The sequence below is a fragment of the Microcebus murinus genome, chromosome 17 (assembly GCF_040939455.1).
Source record: "Microcebus murinus isolate Inina chromosome 17, M.murinus_Inina_mat1.0, whole genome shotgun sequence".
NCBI lineage: Eukaryota > Metazoa > Chordata > Mammalia > Primates > Cheirogaleidae > Microcebus > Microcebus murinus.
Genome location: NC_134120.1, coordinates 35,087,787 through 35,107,144, shown reverse-complemented (window position 1 = coordinate 35,107,144; position 19,358 = coordinate 35,087,787). Strand labels below are relative to the sequence as shown.

Here is a 19,358-nt window from a genome sequence, read left to right as displayed (position 1 = left end):
AAAGCTTATGATACTTGTTTCTCAATAATAATAATCCATATATATTGATGCTTATTATGCACTAGGCACTATGTGAGGTGCTTTACATGGGTTATCTCATTTGACCCCTAAAATAACCTCATAATGGAGGACTTATTTTTGTCCTCATTTTACAGATGAGGAAATTGAAACCTAATGAAGTGAAGTGACTTGCCCGCAATCCTAGGGGTAGCCAGTAGCAGAACCCAGACGCTGCCCAAGATCTTGCCCCCTTCTGCACTGGGATTACACTTGCCAAAGCAGTACCAATGAAATTAAGTTTCCAAGGATCCTTTTTGAAAAAGAGCCTCCCTCACAAGATTTCTAATTATCCTATATAGTAAAATCAATTTAAACTCCACTAACTCAGAATTTATGACAACTAAACTGATTAAGTATCTGCTTTTGTGGCTGGAATATGGCCTGTACTTCTTTTATATCACACACATAATATTAATATGATCAAAATTATGGGTTGATTAATTTATGGAATTTGGGAGACTCAGCTAAACCTTAGTTTTAGACTCATAAATCTTATAAATTAATTATAACTAGCATAGGATGGCTTTAGATCAGAGGGTGTTTAATTATTTTAACGCAAATAGAAGTGGAATAACTTGCCCAGTTTTACAGTAATTAGTGGAGCCAGAAATGAAACCTCAGTTTTTATAACTGCAAAATCTGAATCCTTTCCACTGTGCCACCCCTGGAGAATAAATACACAATATGCATGATTACAGTTTTTGCTGCATACTTCCATCCCCCTATGCAAAAATACCTGCCATCTCTCTTACTTGCACTAAAACAATAGTCTCCAGCTACTTCCCATTGCATATCTGTCCATCTTCATTCCTTCTTCCCTTCACATCAGAAATTATATTTTTAAGCTGCATTTCTGATCTTGTCACTCTCCCTCCTAAAACCTGTGTCTTCATATTCAGCATGAAGAGGAAAATCCTCATCGGGGCTACATCCCTTCTCCAGCCTTATCTTGTATCCCTGGCCCTATCATGACCACATCATAATCCCATTTTGTACCTAGCGCCCTGTGTGTCACAGTGTGTCATCACTTCTGATTACCTGTTTTTGTGTGATTATGTGGGTCACATCTGTGTCCCCACCAGACTGTTAGCTCCCCAAGGCAAGAAGCACATCTACATTCTTTGTCTTTGAGTCCCCCGGCCCTACTACAGTATCTTGCATGTAATTATGGAAACTAGCTTTCTTTAAATTGTTTATAATTATCTATTCTCACAGTTAGCTATAATTGGTGTTTTCTTTTTTCTTACATTCAGACTTTGAATATGTGGAGACACAAATCTGGGCATATTTATTTTTAATAGCTTTCATATGATTTCTAGATATTTTATTTGTCCATAATAATAAACAACTATTTTTCCTAGATGACATGCCCTATTCCAAGTGTTTTCCAGGCATTACCTCATTTAATCCTCATCTGAGGGTAGATGCATTCTTTAGTATCATTTTTCTAAGATGAAGACTCAGGAGAAGTTAAGTAACATGACTGACAGTATACCTAGAATTCAAATCGATACTTGTATGGTTCTTCACAACTATGCCCTATTGCTTCTTTAGAAATCAAATGCATGTTTAGAAAACCCTATTTCACTGTTTTGCCATTTCTTTGTCATCCACTCATTTGGTCAAAAGATATTTATTAAGCTCCTGTGATGTGTAAGGCACTGTGACGGGTGCTAGGGGTGTGAACAGTTATCTCGACAGGCATAGTCTCTTCCTGTGACCCGTAAATACAGAGTGGGAAGCGGGAAACAAGCAACCAGCTGGTCCGCACAAGAGCGCCCACGGCATGCTGTGATAGGGAAGAACAACATTCTAAGGTGGCACATAGGAGGGGTACACAACTTGAAGCTGGGGGATCCACAAAGACATCCTGGAGGAAGTAGTGTTGACAGTAAGGTTGATGGATGAGATGTAGATGAGAAGTAAGCAGGGGCCAGATGGAAAAAAGAAAGAAGGAAACTTTGCAAGCCATGTTTGGATTTCAAATGCATAGGAAGTTATTAAAGGACGCTAAGCAGCATGCAAGTGACATGTCAAGTTTACAGTTCAGAAAGAATTGGAATGGGGAAAGAATGAAGCAGTCAACCAGTGAGAGATAATAGTGATAGCATTGGGTGACAGAATTTGGTGCTGGCAATAAGTGTCCATGAAAATGGCAGGATTAAAGTGGTATTTTTAGAAGATATAGGGTCCATAGGACTTGGTTATTGATAACACCTGGGAATGAAATCCAGCTTCCAGCTGGGATAGGGGACAGGAGAGGTGGTGCCATTCAGGAAGGGAGAGAACCCCAGAGCAGGCACGCTTGGAGGGGAGAGGTGAGTGTAGGCTGTGCACACAGAGGCCCAAGTGCCTGAGGGACTTTTACGTGAGCATGCTGGCCACTCCTGTGGTCACTTCCACAGGCCTCAATGATCCCACCCCTGGGAATTCTGAGAGCAGCCCCTGTGTTCTACAAAGGCTCACCAGGAGAGACCTAAGCACCCAGATTCCTCCCTCTGCCAGCAGCTATGTCTCTTCGCTTGTAGCTATCTCCTTCCTAAGAGCTCAAGTTCACAGTCCACGGTCCTATTTCACATGACCCGTAGCCAGGAACCAGGTGAGAATAGTCACAGAGACCAGGCAGGACAATAGATCTGATGTCATCATCACTGTTCTCTTTGCATCCTGCACCCAGATGCATCCCGGGAACTAGATCCAGAGGATTTGCAGATCAAATCTATAGAGAATAATTAGAGGAATCACAGTTCTCCCCCTCAATAATTTCAATAAATACATAAATTTTGTTCATACATGCCATTTCCCAGGGAGTACCTTCTTTGCTAAATTGAAAAATTGAATAAATAATGCTAAGAAATACAAATAACTTCTTTGTGGGTTAATATTTTTGACACACAGAGAAGGTTGCAAATTTGAAATCACTTAAATCTGAATTTTTCAAAGTCTAATACATATTTAGGTATTTTAGCTGGTAAGTGATTTGTATTCATCTGCCCCAAATAAGAGATATACTGATATATTTTTTGACATGATTCACATTATTCATTTGTTCTATGTAATGCATTGTCTACTATGTGCCAGATACCACCAGTCTTTACTCTGTGCATTTTGCCATTTTAGGAATACCGTTCTCATTTTATAGATGATGAAAACGAGACTCTAAGTCTTAGAGCCTGGAGGTTATGCAATTGTAGTAGAAGAGCCAGATTGGGAACCTAGGTCTTTGGTCTCCAAATCTAGTGCTCCTTGAAGTTGAGCCCATGTCCCTTCCCTTCATAACACAAAACATTATTTGAAGTAATTATTAAAAGTAACAGCAAACATCCAAGTGAAGGACACAGTGAAGGTTCTATATAACCTGTTTTTGTTAGTTTGGGGATTTGCTTAATCCATTGATCTCTTAGGTCTCAAAATGTAGATAAAGTTAGTTTTGAGAGCAAGATGTTAGGCTTTTGAGTTTTGTTAATGCTTAATTTGGGAATAAGAATGTCTGCATGGATTGCTCTCATCCCTTAGAATCCTGTGGTTAGAGATCTTGCAGTTAAACTCTGCCTGAGAGAAGACAGTCTGACTGCAAAAGACTTGATTGGTTCGGTTGACTTGTTTGTTTTTCAATGTAATGAATTGGTGATAAAGTTCTCCTGTGCCAAAAGCAAGATGGCAGATCTGTTTGGAGAAACAAAAATAAAGAGAGGACCCAAGAAAACACATAGCTCAATGCCAGGCACCCATAGTCAGAGCTTCAATAGATGTTAGTTTTGTTTTGTAAATACGGTGTCAGAAGTGAGCAAAAAGTGGACAAGAAGGCCGGGCGCTGTGGCTCACGCCTGTAATCCTAGCTCTTGGGAGGCCGAGGCGGGCGGATTGCTCAAGGTCAGGAGTTCAAAACCAGCCTGAGCAAGAGCGAGACCCCGTCTCTACTATAAATAGAAAGAAATTAATTGGCCAACTGATATATATATATAAAATTAGCCGGGCATGGTGGCGCATACCTGTAGTCCCAGCTACTCGGGAGGCTGAGGCAGAAGGATCACTTGAGCCCAGGAGTTTGAGGTTGCTGTGAGCTAGGCTGACGCCACGGCACTCACTCTAGCCTGGACAACAAAGCGAGACTCTGTCTCAAAAAAAAAAAAAAAAAAAAAAAAAAGTGGACAAGAATTAGGGACTTGTTCTGTGAAATTTCTCTGTGAAATATGTACTTAGATATATGCACCCCATATATGCCATATATGCATATATCTAAGTACATATTTCATAGAGAAAAGACAAAATGTTTATTTGCAACAGCATAATGAAAAGGGAAACTTAAACTTGGTGAAGATATGAGGAGTCTTCATACACTGCTGATGGAAATATAAAATTATACAACTACTTTGGAAAACACTTTGGAAGTTTCTTTTTAAATTAAAAAAAAAAAAAAAACCTGCCATACAGCCCAGCTTCTTCATTTTTAAGTATTTACTAAAAGAAATGGACGCATATGTCTATATAAAGACTGGTACACGATTGTTTACAGCTATTTTATTCAGAACAACCCAAAACTAGAATGATCCAGATGTCCATCAACAGGTGAGTTAATAGCCAAATGTTGATATATACATATAATACAATATTGTTCAACAATAAAAAGGAACAAACTATTGATACGTGCAGCAACATAGATGAATTTCAAAATAGTTACACAAAGTAAAAGAATCCAGATTTTTTTTTAAAGTACGTACTATATAATTCCAGTTATTCAGAATTCTGGAAAATTTTGACAGAAAGCAGGTTATTGGTTGCTTGGGATGGGGACGAGCACAAGGAAACTTTTGAGGGTGATGGACATACATGGTCATTGTGTGGTCTTGGTAATGGTTTCTGTGATGTCATAACAAGATCTCAGGGCAAACAGGGAAGAAAGTAGAAACAGATTTCTTGACTATCCTAGTGAAAGTAACCATGATTTAAATCAGCTAGTCAATAATATAGCCAACAAACTGCTTGTTCTTGACCAAGTTAGTTAAGTCATTTGTGACTTAGTTCTGCTGCTGTGTTCTATAAATAACTTGCCCTTTTTCCCTGGTCTTTCCTGGCTGCCTTAGCTTTCCTCTTTTTCTTATTTTAAACTGCATACTACTTAAAAACATAGAAATAAATGAAAACATTCTAAATATTCAGATGCAGTTTGTATGTCCTTTCAAACAACAGAATTTAAGTGTTGGTCTTCTCTCCTTTTTGAGGGGGCAGAATGTACAGTGGGGAAATGCTTTTAAACCAGGCAGACTTGGATTTGAATGCCAGTTTTGCCGTTGACTGGCCTTGAACCTTTACATTTGTCAGTTAACTTCCCTGATTCTCAGGTTTTTCTTACATGTAACATGGTGATAACAGCCATATTTCAAGGGTCATTGTGAAGATTAGAAATAATCTATCTACCGTGGTGTTGAGTAAATCATATGCTTGCAATTATATATTGCATACCACATCTATGTTGCACAGTCCATATATTTGCACAATCTGTATATTGCATAGTTTATGTTTATTTATTTATATCAACCAGTATGACAGCTGAAGGCAGGTGAGAAGCCTAGAAAAATCAGGGCAGATGGACAGGTAAAGTAATGTATTTGCCTTCCATACATTTAGGGCTGATGTGTTCACTCTGATTTAATTATAGTGCACCTGGTGGACATTTGGAATGTCATAGAAGCATTGCGGGAGAACGCCCTGAACAATCTGGACCCAAACATAGAACTCAACGTGGCCCGCTTGGAGGCTGTGCTCTCCACTATTTTTTACCAGCTCAACAAACGGATGCCAACCACTCACCAAATCCACGTGGAGCAGTCCATCAGCCTCCTCCTTAACTTCCTGCTTGCAGCCTTCGATCCGTAAGCACTCTGAATCTCTGTTCCCCTCTACGTGTTTGCTTTCCATTTCCTGTCCTACTTCTTGGTCTTTTCCCCAGATAATTTTCTAGAATAACTCTCTTTTTTCTTCATCAGATGTTCAGGTCAATAAAGTCTCCATGTGTTTCATATAAATTTTAACTCCCGTGGAAAAGACTAGAGAGTAAAATGGTGCCATAGGAATTTGAGGACAATTGTATTTTATGTGTTGACCTTTATTTAACTCATCTCATGCTTCCTAGAATCTATGGATGCTTCAGTGTGTTGCCTGTGGAGCAATTTAATGAAGTGTGAAGTGAGAGGATTTTTTTAACTAGCTTCTCTGCAAATTATTTAAGACAGTGTTTTTGAGATGTCCTAACAAGGCCCTAGAGCAAACAGGGAAGAAATTGGAAAGGGTTTGTTGACCAGCCTAGTCAAAGTAACCATGGCTCGCGTTAAACGGACCGATCAGTAACATGCCACCATAAAACAATGGGATGCCGTCCACAGCCCCAGTTGAAACTCAGCCTCATCGTTGCATAATTTTCTCTGATAGAATCAGAGAATTTCAGAGTTGGCTGAGATCTTAACGACTGTTCGTCCAAATCTCTCATTTTACAGATGAAGGAACTGAAGCACAAAAAAATTGTCCTTTGTCCGCAGTCTCTTAGCATGTTAGTGGCAGAGTGGGGACTTAGGGATTCAGCTAAGGTTTCATTTCCGAGGTATATGTGGCAGCCTCGTGAAATGTAAAAACTCTTCTGAATTACATTAGCAACCTAAAATTTCAAAAGATCTTTTGCCAATAGCCTCTAGTCTGGACATAGAATCACCCCCCTCCACATTCACCACTCGTTTTGAATATTAAAAAGGAAAATTGCTAACCTGACCTTTTAGCAGTCACATTTTAAGATGCTTGAAAGATTTTGCTTAGTCTCATTGTCTGGCCAATGCCTGGGAGTATTTACCCCAGCAGTGGAGATGTTCCACTCAGGCTAATGGCATTAATTTTATGCAACTCACAAAAGTCACCAGCTGTCACTTTGCAACCTAGAGTGTTAACAAAATTGTTCCTGCTCAGTTTTACCAGTGTACATTATTATCTCGGTAGTGTTTATATCTTGAGAAAGTCTCAGGTTGAAATAAACTATTTCAAACGAACAGTCGAGGTTGGTAGACTCTTTCCTCCGACTGTGCAGACTTTACAACTAGACATACCGCTCTGGCCTAATTGCCATGGCAACCAGGTGGCGGGGCAGGTTAAGAAAGACTGCGTTTCCACATCACAAGCAGCAGAATGGAACCAGGCCATGGAGTTTCTGTAACAGCATTTCCATCCTGGACCCTTAACGAGCTTCCAGACTTGCCACTAAAGACTTCAGGGGACTTATTTGTTAGAAGTGTTAATGGGAAATGTAAAAAGAGAAAGATAATTTCCAGCTAAATCCTGGAATATTGCTAGAATATTCATAAGGAATCAAAGCTAGAGAATAATTCATACCCATTCCATAAATACAGAAACAGGACCAGATTAATAATAAGGAAGGGGGTGTTTTCTGAGTATGTGGGACTCACACTAATAGGCTTTGATTTTTCACTTTTGTTTAGAAATATTAGTTAGATCATTTCTAAGTGTTAGAGCTATAAATGTTGTCTAAACACCTGCTGACAATATAGCTGAATCATTTCAAGACTGATGAATGCTAAGTTTAAGGACCATCCCAAGGTAAGGAGACATTCATGCAAATGTTCAGAAGAAATGTTTATTTGGTGCCTAGTCTTCTTACAGATAGGATGGCCCCTGATGTATACTTTTAGTAATCTCATTGTAGTAGATTCATAAACACATCCACATAGATAAATTTCATTGCAGAGATTATAAACACATCCACATAGAGATCTCAGTCTGCAGCTACTTATGCTTTCTGCATAGCAATAAGTATAGGCAGTCCTAATGACACTCAAATTTTCCATCTGATGCCATGGAATTTGGGGTGTGAAATGTGAGCAATCAGAAAAATACAACTAACTGGAAGTGTAACTTAAAACTGACTGTAAGTAGAGGAACTCACAAATAAAAGGAATGTTCGACTCTATTTCTTATAATAGTAAACTCCTATTTATCCAAATGAGACCCAGTAGGGAAATCTGATGTCACTTCCTACCACCTGTCCCACGACAGAGCCCAAGTGTTTAAGAGTAGCTTTTGTATTTTGGCAGACATGAATGAATCTGATACTGGTAAAACAAAGATGTGCTGTTGCTGTTATAGAATCACTGAATCATTTAGAGGATTTTCTCCCATTGCTGTATTTTAAATGGACATATTTAAAAAGGAAAAAAATCCAAAATAAAAATTAGAGATGTCATAAGAATTTGGACACCAAAGATGTGATATTAAAAAAAAAAAAAAGAAAAGATACTAAAAAATCTTCAGGTATTGAAAAAGAAACCAGTACAGCAATTTAAACTCATGAAGAATAAGAAATTGCATTCAGAGAAACTTGGTCATTTTTCTGGTAGTATCTTAAAGTTCACAAGACCCAGCCAGTTGGACTCTGCCAAGAAAGTGGTAACCTGAAATGAAGATTAAAGCCCTGTTTACTTGGATGTATCCCTGGGAACCAGACTCACCTTCCCATAACCATATTTCCCCAGAAAGTGCACTCCCTTCTATTAAAAAAAAAAATATATATATATATTGATCTCAGTTCTTTATTATGGTCTACTGCTGTAGACCATAATCAGTTTCTTGGTTACAAGGTTTCTCTGTTCTTTGACCAAGTCAGCCTCTTAGAAGATATGGTACACGACAACATATGCAGGATGATTTGTATGTCAGGAGGGGGCAGTAGATCCCAATGGCCTGTGCTCATACTTGCCATTCTGTCACTGAAGAGATAATCCCTTGAATCTAGAAAACTTTTGTTCTTCCTGACTTTCCTTCTAAAAATGGCTGTATTCCTGGGAGGGGGTCACCCAGTGAGGGGTTACCAACCAACTTCTAAGCATATCTTTCCATGGCCAGAAGCTATCTTTTCTAAGGTCTCTAGGGAAGCAGATGGGTGTGCCTGGGAAGGCTGGAAAAAGAGGGCTCAGAAGATGGGAGCAGGGCTTGATATGGAAAAAGATACATTAGAAAGTAGCCAGAGCTTGAGCCAATCTCTTCCTCTTGTCTCTTTCTTCCTGTGCACCCCAGGAATTGGCCTGCCACCTTCCCTTCTTTGCTGCCAGGTACCTTCCATCTGAGGCTCTCTCCTTCAGAATCCACTAACAACCTGGCAGCAGCTTTTTCTTTCACCTCTTGTTCATATTCTACTGAGGGGGAAAAACTCATTGAAATGCTCTAAGGAGGTTTCCTGTTGTTATTCTTTTTTAGAAAATAGAAAATAACCCAAAAGAAAAACAGCATTGCAGAAAGTTATGGGATGAAAATAATTCTTAGAAGTCTATCATGGGCAGCCTTTGGGAGATGTGCACTCACAAACTCTGATACTCTGTGGAGCCCTTCCCCTCTCGTAGTCAAGCTGACTACCTTCCCCAGCTCTCACTGTTCCTTGTGCATGATTCTGCTGTTCTCTTTTAGTGCCTGTCTGACTGTTTCTATGACTGCCTCCCACGAGGTGCTTTAGGGTGGGACCATGTCTTCTTATTCTTTGTATGCACAGCACCTGAGACCGACACAAGAATGAATCAATAAATGAAAATCAAAACTCGATCTTTCTTAGCTCTTGTCACACTAATTTATTTTCATTCTTTTTCTACTCTCCAGTGTGTTACCAAGACTAGCGAGTCCCAGTCACCTAGATTCAGACCCTCTGTTTTTACTGCTGCTCCACAGAGAAAAAACCAAGTGTTCATGGTTACCAATGTGGGTGATGCTATTTTTACAAAAGACTTCAATGTACTTTTCTTACTTGCGTCTTTCTTCCCTGGGAAACACTAACAACAACTTCAGTCTTGACTTAATCTCATTTCAACTCAATAGTATTTTCCTTCTTAGGACAATTCTTTATAAAGCAGGTTCTGAGACAGTGGTCACAGTTTTAGCCAGTATCATTTCCATATACATTCAGTCACTCAAAAATCATAGTAGGACGATAATAAGTATTAAAAGGAGGAGCAATTTTCTTGTTTTGGGGGGTCCTAAGTCGTAGTCTTAATGCCTATAATATATAATATGTCTCTGATAATTTAAGAATCATAATAATAACTAATATGTATTCAGCATTTACTCTGTGCCAACAATCTTATTGATTTGGTGGCATCATATTGCTATAATTTTCCATGTTGAGATGATAAAGCTGCGACATAAGGAGGTTAAACAATTTGCAGGTCATGCAACTTCATACTAGATGAGGTGAATTGGGAAAAAATTATTTGGTTTCAGGAATCGAATCAGTTTAAGTTCAGCTCTAGTCATGCTTTCTGTTTCATTTTCTTAGATGAGAATTAACGTACTTTTTTCTCCCAGACTTATCCTGCTTATTACATGATGTTATTATGCTCCCAGGTCTAGTCTTTCCAGTTTGTGGTATTTAGACTTATTTGAAAGAGTGTATACGAAAAAAAAAAATATTTGGACTTAAGTTTTACATTGTAGCATTAGAGCCTGTGCTATGACAGCTACCAAGAGCTATAAATCCATCATATAATAGTCTTATGTAGAGAACACAAAATCCTGGTATTTTCCTCTTTATTAGACATAGCACACACCTTGTTGAGCCATGCGAACAACCATTCCCACTGCTGAGGCCCCAACGCTGCAAAAGGCACTACAAAACTATTTCAAATGTGTGGATACAAAATGATGTTGAAACTCTGCCAAATCCTTTTGAATTTTAAAAATGATTCTAATATTTAATGCAAGATGTACTACCAAGTACACAGCCATTTCTCTGTGAGCCAACAAAATGTATTGTTCATGTTTGAGGCTATGTAGATATATACAAGCAAAGGAAAGAGAGAAAAGTTATATAAAACCAAATGCTCTTCTCTTTTCTTTTAATATCTATATGGCCAAAACTAGATATTCAAAACAGTGTTTACTTGGCGTGGTGCTTTTTTCTTAGCACATCTTTAATTCAAGATGTCCATAGAACATTCTCCTCTAGTAACTCAAATTTTGTTCTGGCAAAAAACACTTCGTTCAAGATTCCTACATGCTGCTAAAATGGAACAACTTCCCAAAGAATTTTCACAATTGTAGACAAATTGAATATCCTTACTGTCATTCATCTTTTGTCTGACTTACACTTTGGATGAGTGGCAGATGGAATTTCGACAATGTAGAGGAGACATCCCAGCAGTAATGGCCCCTTTCATTCTAGAGAAACCCTTGGCAAACTCATCTGGCCCAGGAATATATATTCTTTTCCCAGGTGTTTTGCTAACATTGTGGGGAGCCCAAAGAGATGCTGGGTCCAAATAAGAGGTTTCTGTGTGTTCACAGGTTAACTCCCACTATCCCCAAAACAAGAGTAATATATGTGATCACTTCTAAATTCAAAGCTTCACACAACTACATAATCTAATAGTAAGGATCATAAAAATCAATCATTATAATTTTACTCAAATGTCTTATATTTGTCAGCATAAATCTTAAGTAGTAAATCAGAAAGTTTATTTTTATTTATGCATTCATTAATTTAACTAACAAATGTTAAGAGCGTGCTATGTGCTAGGTGCTATGACAGGCTGGGGATAAATGGTAAGACAAGATAAAGGGAGATGAGATGCCCTTTGTAAAAATGTTTTGTATTAAAATTAACTTTCTCTGCCCCTTTCTCTCCAATATATTATGAACAAATGGAAGGTAGAAGCCACATCTTATTGATCTGCATATCCCCAACCTCTAGGACAGAGCCAATAAATATTTATTGAGTGACTAAATGAGTGATACATATGAGCAAAATAATTTTCAGATAAAAATTATGACATAAGCATGTTGTAGAAGCAGAGAGAAGGAAGCAATCCTCTCAGTTAACTAAACCATCAAAAATATGTGAGAAAGAGCAGTTTGAATGCTGTGCCTCTGCTTATCAAAAATGCTCACCAAATGTTTTTTGTAAAACATGTTGGTAAAAGAAGAACCTCTGATTTTAGTACTCTTAAACAGAGAAATAATTTCTCCTGCCTGTTTAAGAAAACATTGGTCAGAATTCAAATCTCACTTTCGAGGACTTGCAATTTACCATGGGATTTTGCAACCTCAAACAGGAAAATCTCATGACAATTCAGTGAAAATTTCCTTTTTGTTCTGAGCTGAGCCTAGCACCCCAGACCTATCAATACCTATTTGTTGTTTTTCCTTCTCATCAAAAGCAAACTTTCCCTTCCCTGCAACTTTTCCCTACAAATAATATCTTCTTAGTTGAAAAGAAATCAGTGTGTCTCTTTATAAGTTTATAGAAAACCCAGGCCAGACTAAAGCAGTTACTCACTTTTCATTATGACAATTCAAACTTTGAGTTAATCCATGTTTCTAAGACAGGCACTCACCAAATCACTATATATATTTAAATGAAAGGGTTAGCACTTTCCTCTTTCTGTTTTCAACCACTTGTCTCTTAGGAAAATTTGAAAATTCTAAGAGTGAGAAAAAGTATAAAGGGAAATAAGAGAGTTAAAGATACATTAATTTATGAAGCTATTTCCGTTTGTACCTTTGATAACTTACATATGTTAAACTGCTTCTCATAATTACCTTGGTAGGTGTTAATTAAATACCAGCATACAATTTAATTGGGTATTTTTGGATATCAAGCCAAAACGAGAAAGTTTATATGGGCAAAAGTTCCAGTATAATTGGCTTAGAAACCAATATATTTCTTTATGCCAAAATATAGGAGCAGAAAACATGAGTGAAGTATGCATTATGCATTATGTTCACTCTCTGCATTAAAGGGGAAAACATTACAATAAGTAAAATGTTATTATTTTATTTTTAAAATAAAATTATTCTTTCAATTTAAAAAATGCACTTATAGTAAATTTTTAAGCTTTTACTATGTCTTTTACACTACTAAAGCATCAACTGCACTAGCAGCTTTAATTCACAAAGAAAGACTTATGTGGTCATACCATTCATTACAGATTCCAAAGGCCGATCCCACCCCTAAAAGTCTGTGGTTCTAACATATGCACACTGTGATGCACACAGTCTCTCAAACCCCTCTGGATTTGTTACATCTTTTTGAGGTGACAATCAAAACTGCACATGAAATTGAAGGGGTGCAGGCATAGCTTTTCATAAAAGCAAGGAAAGAATGTAGACTTTTTCTATGCTCTTCCTGGTGCTGCCCCATTCCCAGGCTCTTTGACCTGCAGCATTAGGGACAATCTGTGGTTTTCATCCTCAGCACACACTGGCAGGTCCACTTCCTGAGTAGTGGCTGACAAGCAACACTCCGTAGGTGAAGTTTTTCTACCTTAGTCCTAGAGGCATCGCCATGTACTTACTCACTTTGGAACAATATGCTGCTTTCCTGCTGATTTGCACAAGACCAGGGAGCTTGCTGTTATCGACCCCCATGAGCTTGTCTTTCCACTTTCTAGACACTTAAGAGATTTCACTGACTGTTTGCAAATCAAACTGGTCGCAACTGTTGGACGATTCCTGGTGAACATAACTCTTACATTTCTCCATTTGGGGTGTACCAACTTCTCCCTACTCCTTGCTTCCTGAGCCAATGCCAGCTCTTTTTTCACAACAAAATAAGGACCTTGGTCCCACGGCGACTTTGTGTAAGCAATGGTTTTTGGTAGAGAACCTGGTTGAAGGCCTTTAAAAAAAAATCTTTCTCTTTTCCCTTCTTTATCTTGTTTTATGTACTGAAAATGATCTTTTAAAAAGATCCATTTGTATTTAAGTCTTTGGTGCCTCCATTCTCTGTTGTAGAATCAGTCATCTCTGCTTACTCCTTGAACTCCTTTAAAGATTCATCCAATGCCTAGGGTGACCAAGGTCTGAACTCACCCAGTCTTGATATGCTTATCATGACCTAAATCCCTGCATACCCCCAAATCCTTCTTCATGACAAGGGTCATATTTGCAGTCTGACACGGTAGCTTGCATAACAATAGATTCCAGTGGACTAATTTCACCCTTGAGTTCCTGTAAAACTCTCATTCATCTGCCCTCTACTTGGTGATATATCTAGATATATTGTGTCAATTTGGCAGAATAGCTCTGATACAACCAATGTTGGATTTAGTATCATCAATCTTCCATTTCCAGGAACAATACAGGACTGGCGATCTTGCTGTGATCTTCTTCATTGAAACCTAAGGTCTAAAAATTCACCTGTGAGCTCTCATTTCATCCTTCGGAGGATGCTCCATTCCAAAGTCAGCTGTGGTCAATTCTGTCCTTTGAGTTAAATTATTCTCTCTGACTCGTTGAAAGGAACTTGTATTACTCTTGAAGCCTCATAATGCTTTGCATTTTGAAGACTGCACTATTGCTATATTAGTCCTAATATTCCATACCTTGTGGACTTTTCTGTTCTCATTATTTCAACCATGTTACAATTTAAGAAGTCAGTTACTTCCTGAACTCAGATGTTTGATACTTCCAATTATCTATGCAATTGAGAACACAGGGGATAGGAATAGTTTTGAATAAGGTGGTTTTCACAAAATCACTGAATTTATATTACTACTACCTGCTCTAAAATTAGTGAACAATTTATAGAGTGACCATTACAAATTCTGGGGGTACCTATTATAATGATTAATGTCCATTCCTTAATATAAGAAATTTATGGATCACTAGCTCTGTGTGAGCTCTGTGTGAGCTCAGTATTAGGAATTCAACTAATTCAGACCTAATTCTCTGCCCAAATTCAATCGCATTGCAGACATGTAAATAAACAAATCAAGGTCACTCAGTGTGTCAGGTGCCACATAATAGGTAAAAGTGGAGGGAAGAGTGATTGCCCAGATATGAACATCCAAGAGAACAGTTGTTTTCAGATTAGGGAATGATGATATTGAGCAATGTGTTGACAAATGAGTGTGAGGGTGGTAGGCAGACTATGGTGGGAAGGGCAGGGGCCAGAAGGCATTGAACAGTGTGACTGGTGTGTAGTACAACAACAGAAATGGTAGCGGATGAGACTAGAGGAGATCGCTATCTACACCATGAGAAAAAGTTAGAACCTCATCCTGTGGGCAAAAGGAGGTAAGGGGGTTTTAAACAATGAAATAATACAGTCAAATTTGTATATGAGTGTGTAAGCAGAGAGATCATTTTAGAGCTTATTACAGTGTTAAAACAAGAGCTGACGAAAGCAACGACAGTGGGAATGGAAATATGGGAATTAATTCAACATCCACTGAAGAGGTTATGTTTGAGTCCCTCAAACATTAGTTCAAAGCAATAGTGAATTTAGGAAGAGCAGGAAACTCGGGTGACTCCTGCTCCAGGATTCATTTTTGGATAATGACTAGGTATATGGTGGTTCTAACAACCAGAAAAGGGAATATAGAAGGAAGAGTAGGTTAGTAATAAGGTTAATCTGAGTATTATGGAAGAGCTCTGTGAAAATAATGAGTCCTATTTTGCACACACTTGGTTTGGCATGAGGTATAAAAGTGGAGATTTCCAATAAATGATTGCATAAGTCTGGTGCTCTGGCTTTAAAATATAAGAGTTGCTCGCATAAAGTTCAGTCAATTTTGCATTCTGGCTAGCTCTATTTCAGGTATTATGCTAAGAATGACAGCAACAAAGATAAATAACAAATGACCCCTCTCTGAAGTCTAGTAAGGAACAAAACCACAATTATTTATTGGATCTTATTCTAATATATCAGAATATATGAATTTTAATATATGAATTTTATTCTAATATATGAATTTTATTCTTATAAATGATTTATTCTGGATACTAAAGTCTTGTCAATTCAGACTTTACTTACCTTTTACCCACAGTATTATTTTAAATTACTCTTTTGATCATTCCTAAGACAGCAGCTATCAAAGAAATGAATTACTAATATGATATGCTTTCTGATTCTAAGTATATAAGAATAAACAGTTTATTCTAGCTGATACAAATAATTTAGCTGAAACATTATACTTCTTACAGTATGCCCTTTATATCACATTATATCACAGGACAGGTTTTCTATACTTCCTGAATCAATGAAGACCTGGCAGCACGTGTGTCATTTGGCTAGAAAGAGAACCATTCAAACAGAGCTCTTACTTTCCCTCCTTTAAAATTCCAGCTCTTTTTGAAAAGTAAATTTATCACATAAGCATAGTTGGCTTGTGGGTAGGAAATAATTGTTGAAAAAACATGTGTGATGATAAGTCCCCAGAGTTACCCTAACCTCAAATTCAGGAATTCTCTTTTAAACAAAATGATGTGTCTGAAGCCTTATTTAAATAAATTATATAGACTATGGAATTATCATGCACAAAATTATTTTATGAGGCCCAACGTGAAAAGCATGTTCTGCTATTTAAATCAAAATTAGTGCATATTTTCATGGCTATCAGCCCATGTTTTGAGCAAGTGACATATACAAAGAAGATTATATATAGAAGATTCTGATATCTCTTGAGATGAAGGAAACATTGAATAGACAATTTTTCAGAAATGTGCATTGAATTGTATTCACAACCTTTTCTAAAATGGATGTGTTCACATAATGTCTGCAACTACATACCCTGTGATTTCTACAGAATAGAAAATGTCAAACCTTGTTATTGGAAGCGCTCCAAATGACTTCATGGTTTTTTGTTTTTTTTTTCTGTTGTCATTAAACAGGGAAGGCCATGGTAAAATTTCAGTATTTGCTGTCAAAATGGCTTTAGCCACGTTGTGTGGAGGGAAGATCATGGACAAATTGAGATGTAAGTTGTTATTCCTTGTGTCTCTCTTTGCTTGTCCCTCCTCAGAACCACATCTTTCTATTCCCCACTGCTATTAACATCATGTTTCCCTGCCCAGTTGTGTCTCTCCTCATTTTGTGAAAGTTGTTTGAAATACAGTCTTCACTGATCTTTGGATTTTGTCATAAAGATGTTTTCATATTAGATACACGTTAATGAAATGAATGTTTCCCTCATCTTACAACCTGCTGAGCATCACCAAATAAACTCCGTCTGATGCTAAAGTGAGATGGACATCCTTTCCAGTTCATTGTGCTGTATTGCCTTACAGGACGTTCGTCATCACACGGACACAAAGGCCATCTTGGGCAACTTTCCCCTTTTGACATTCTAAAACCAAAGCTCCTGGCACATTTTTTCATTCTTCTCAGCCAGTGCTATTCAAACCCCTGGGAACTCCAAAGCAGACATTGCCAGGCCACAGGATTAGTTATTACATAGACACAGTATAGACAGAATTAACTGGATGCCAATAAAAACACCATAGCTACATTGAGTGAGTATGAGCCTTTATGTACGTTTTGTTTCTAAGGTAGAGTTTTTTGACCAACGACACAGTGAAAATTGTTTGTTTGTTTTAGGTAAAGAAGCTGAGACTCAGAGAGTTAAATTAAATCACATAGCTAAGAAGGCACCAGGATTTAAACCCTGAGTTTTTTTTCCTACACCACTGGTTCTCAGATTTTAGTATGCATCAGAATCACCTGGAGGGCTTAATAAAACATAAATCCCTGGGTTCCACCCCCAGAATTTCTGACTTGGTCACCCTGGAGTTGGAGTGGGGGTGGGGGACAAAGATATTTGTTTTTAACTAGTTTATGATGACATTGGTGCTGCTGTTTAAATGAAAAATGTCCACTTAACCCTATCTCTTCCCCTAAATATCATGAGTCGGGGTTATGATACTGTATTAGAAAGGGCCCTGCCGTGGGAATTGGGAGTTCCACGGGATAAACTGGACAGTGTGACTAATTGACTGAGTGACGCTGTGGATGTTTACCTCACTTCTTTAGTCCTCAGCTTCCCTCTGAATCCTAAATGTAGGCATGTCATTAGCTACATGTAGAGTCATTCCTGGCTGCAACCACCTGTGCACAACTCACAGGAGTGAAGCTCACCTGCTGTCCGTGAGACCCTGGGTGAGATTTCTTGCTTCTTGATACACTGAGAGGGAAGGAATGAAGGCAGACACAGATGAAAACCCTTTATTCCTTTGAATTTTCCCCAGACTGCTCCAGGGAAAGTTGTTTCATTGGACGAAAGCCCCAGGTAAACACACAGCTTCCCTCACTTCCTTTTATGGAATAGCCTAATGCAGCCAGGATTCACAGAAGCCCAACCAGACCTTGGGAGGCTCAGTGTAGTTCTCTTTCATGAGCCTGAAAGATATAGAAAATAAAAAAACTATTTACGTCAGTGCTTGATTGAAAGATAATAGCTAAGTTAGATGGTGCTAGAACCAATGGCCTTTTCAAAAAAAAAAAAAATAGCTTCACAGGAGTTTGAGGCCAGCCTGGGCAACATAATGAGGCCCTTTCTCTACAAAAAAAAGATAAGAAAATTAGTCAAGCTTGCTGGCATGCACTCTGGAGGCTGAGGTGGGAGGATGACTTCAGCCCAGGAGTTTGAGGCTGCAGTGAACCATGATTGTGCCACTGCACTCCAGCCTTTAGAGACCCTGTCTCTCTAAAAAAATAATAATAATAAAGGTTAGCTTCAGAGTAATCCAGGAGGTATTTTCTTCAGAGTTAAGCTGGGAAGAGAAAGTTTAGCAAAATGAACCAAGGCAGATGAAGAAAGTCCCAAGGCTTTGCCTGCTGAGCTCGCATCACAGTTGGCCATTCATCATGAGGACATTAGATCTTGAGAAACATTTCCAAATACTTATTCAATATATTAATAGGTACCTGCATACAAGAGTCCCATATTAAAATGAGTTGGAGGAAAACTGAGAAAACCAGCCTTATGCACTTCAGAGCTCCTCTGAGCCTTTCATGTACCAGGGTAGTTCTGAGCCCTCAAGATCCCAGGTGGTTGCATCTTTCCACCCAGCTTTCCTCCATGGCAGATTTTGTCCTCCTTCTATGGGCAAGACAGGGTGCACAGTCTCAAGAGTCACATCTTACTCCAGTGGTCCCCGAGCCCTTAAGTCTTGTTGCCCAAGGTGGCATCACAGCCCAATTCCTACACCAATTGGGTAAGAGGAAAGGCAAGATGGGTATGGTCATGCAGCCACTTTCTCCTTCTGGGTAAGGAAGGGCTGCTTCTTTCCCTTGGCCTAGGAACAAATTTGAGACCAACACAATGAAGGAAATGGCTGCTAGGTAAGGAACTAGCAACATTGGCACAGTTATAACGCTGAAGATATAACTAAATTTTTGACCAGATCCTTGCCAGCTGTCAAAACCCTTGCAGTTGTCTTGCTGGTCCAGGAGTTCAAAGCACACAATGTAACTGCTACAGTGCTTTCTCCTCACCCCATCCCTGCACCCTTCAAAAGAAACACTCAGTGAGCAAAGC

General features: G+C 38.5%; 1 protein-coding gene across 22 annotated transcripts in view; it reads left to right on the top strand.

Annotated features, from left to right (window-relative positions):
* The window catches only part of DTNA (dystrobrevin alpha), a 354,661-nt gene that overhangs the window by 252,007 nt on the left and 83,296 nt on the right, over nt 1-19,358 (top strand). For all 22 annotated transcript variants that reach the window (XM_075993544.1, XM_075993537.1, XM_075993543.1 and 19 more), the window contains 2 exons: nt 5,720-5,933; nt 16,714-16,799. In XM_075993544.1, the coding sequence (XP_075849659.1) occupies nt 5,720-5,933; nt 16,714-16,799 (300 nt within the window). The remainder of the gene's footprint in view (nt 1-5,719; nt 5,934-16,713; nt 16,800-19,358) is intronic.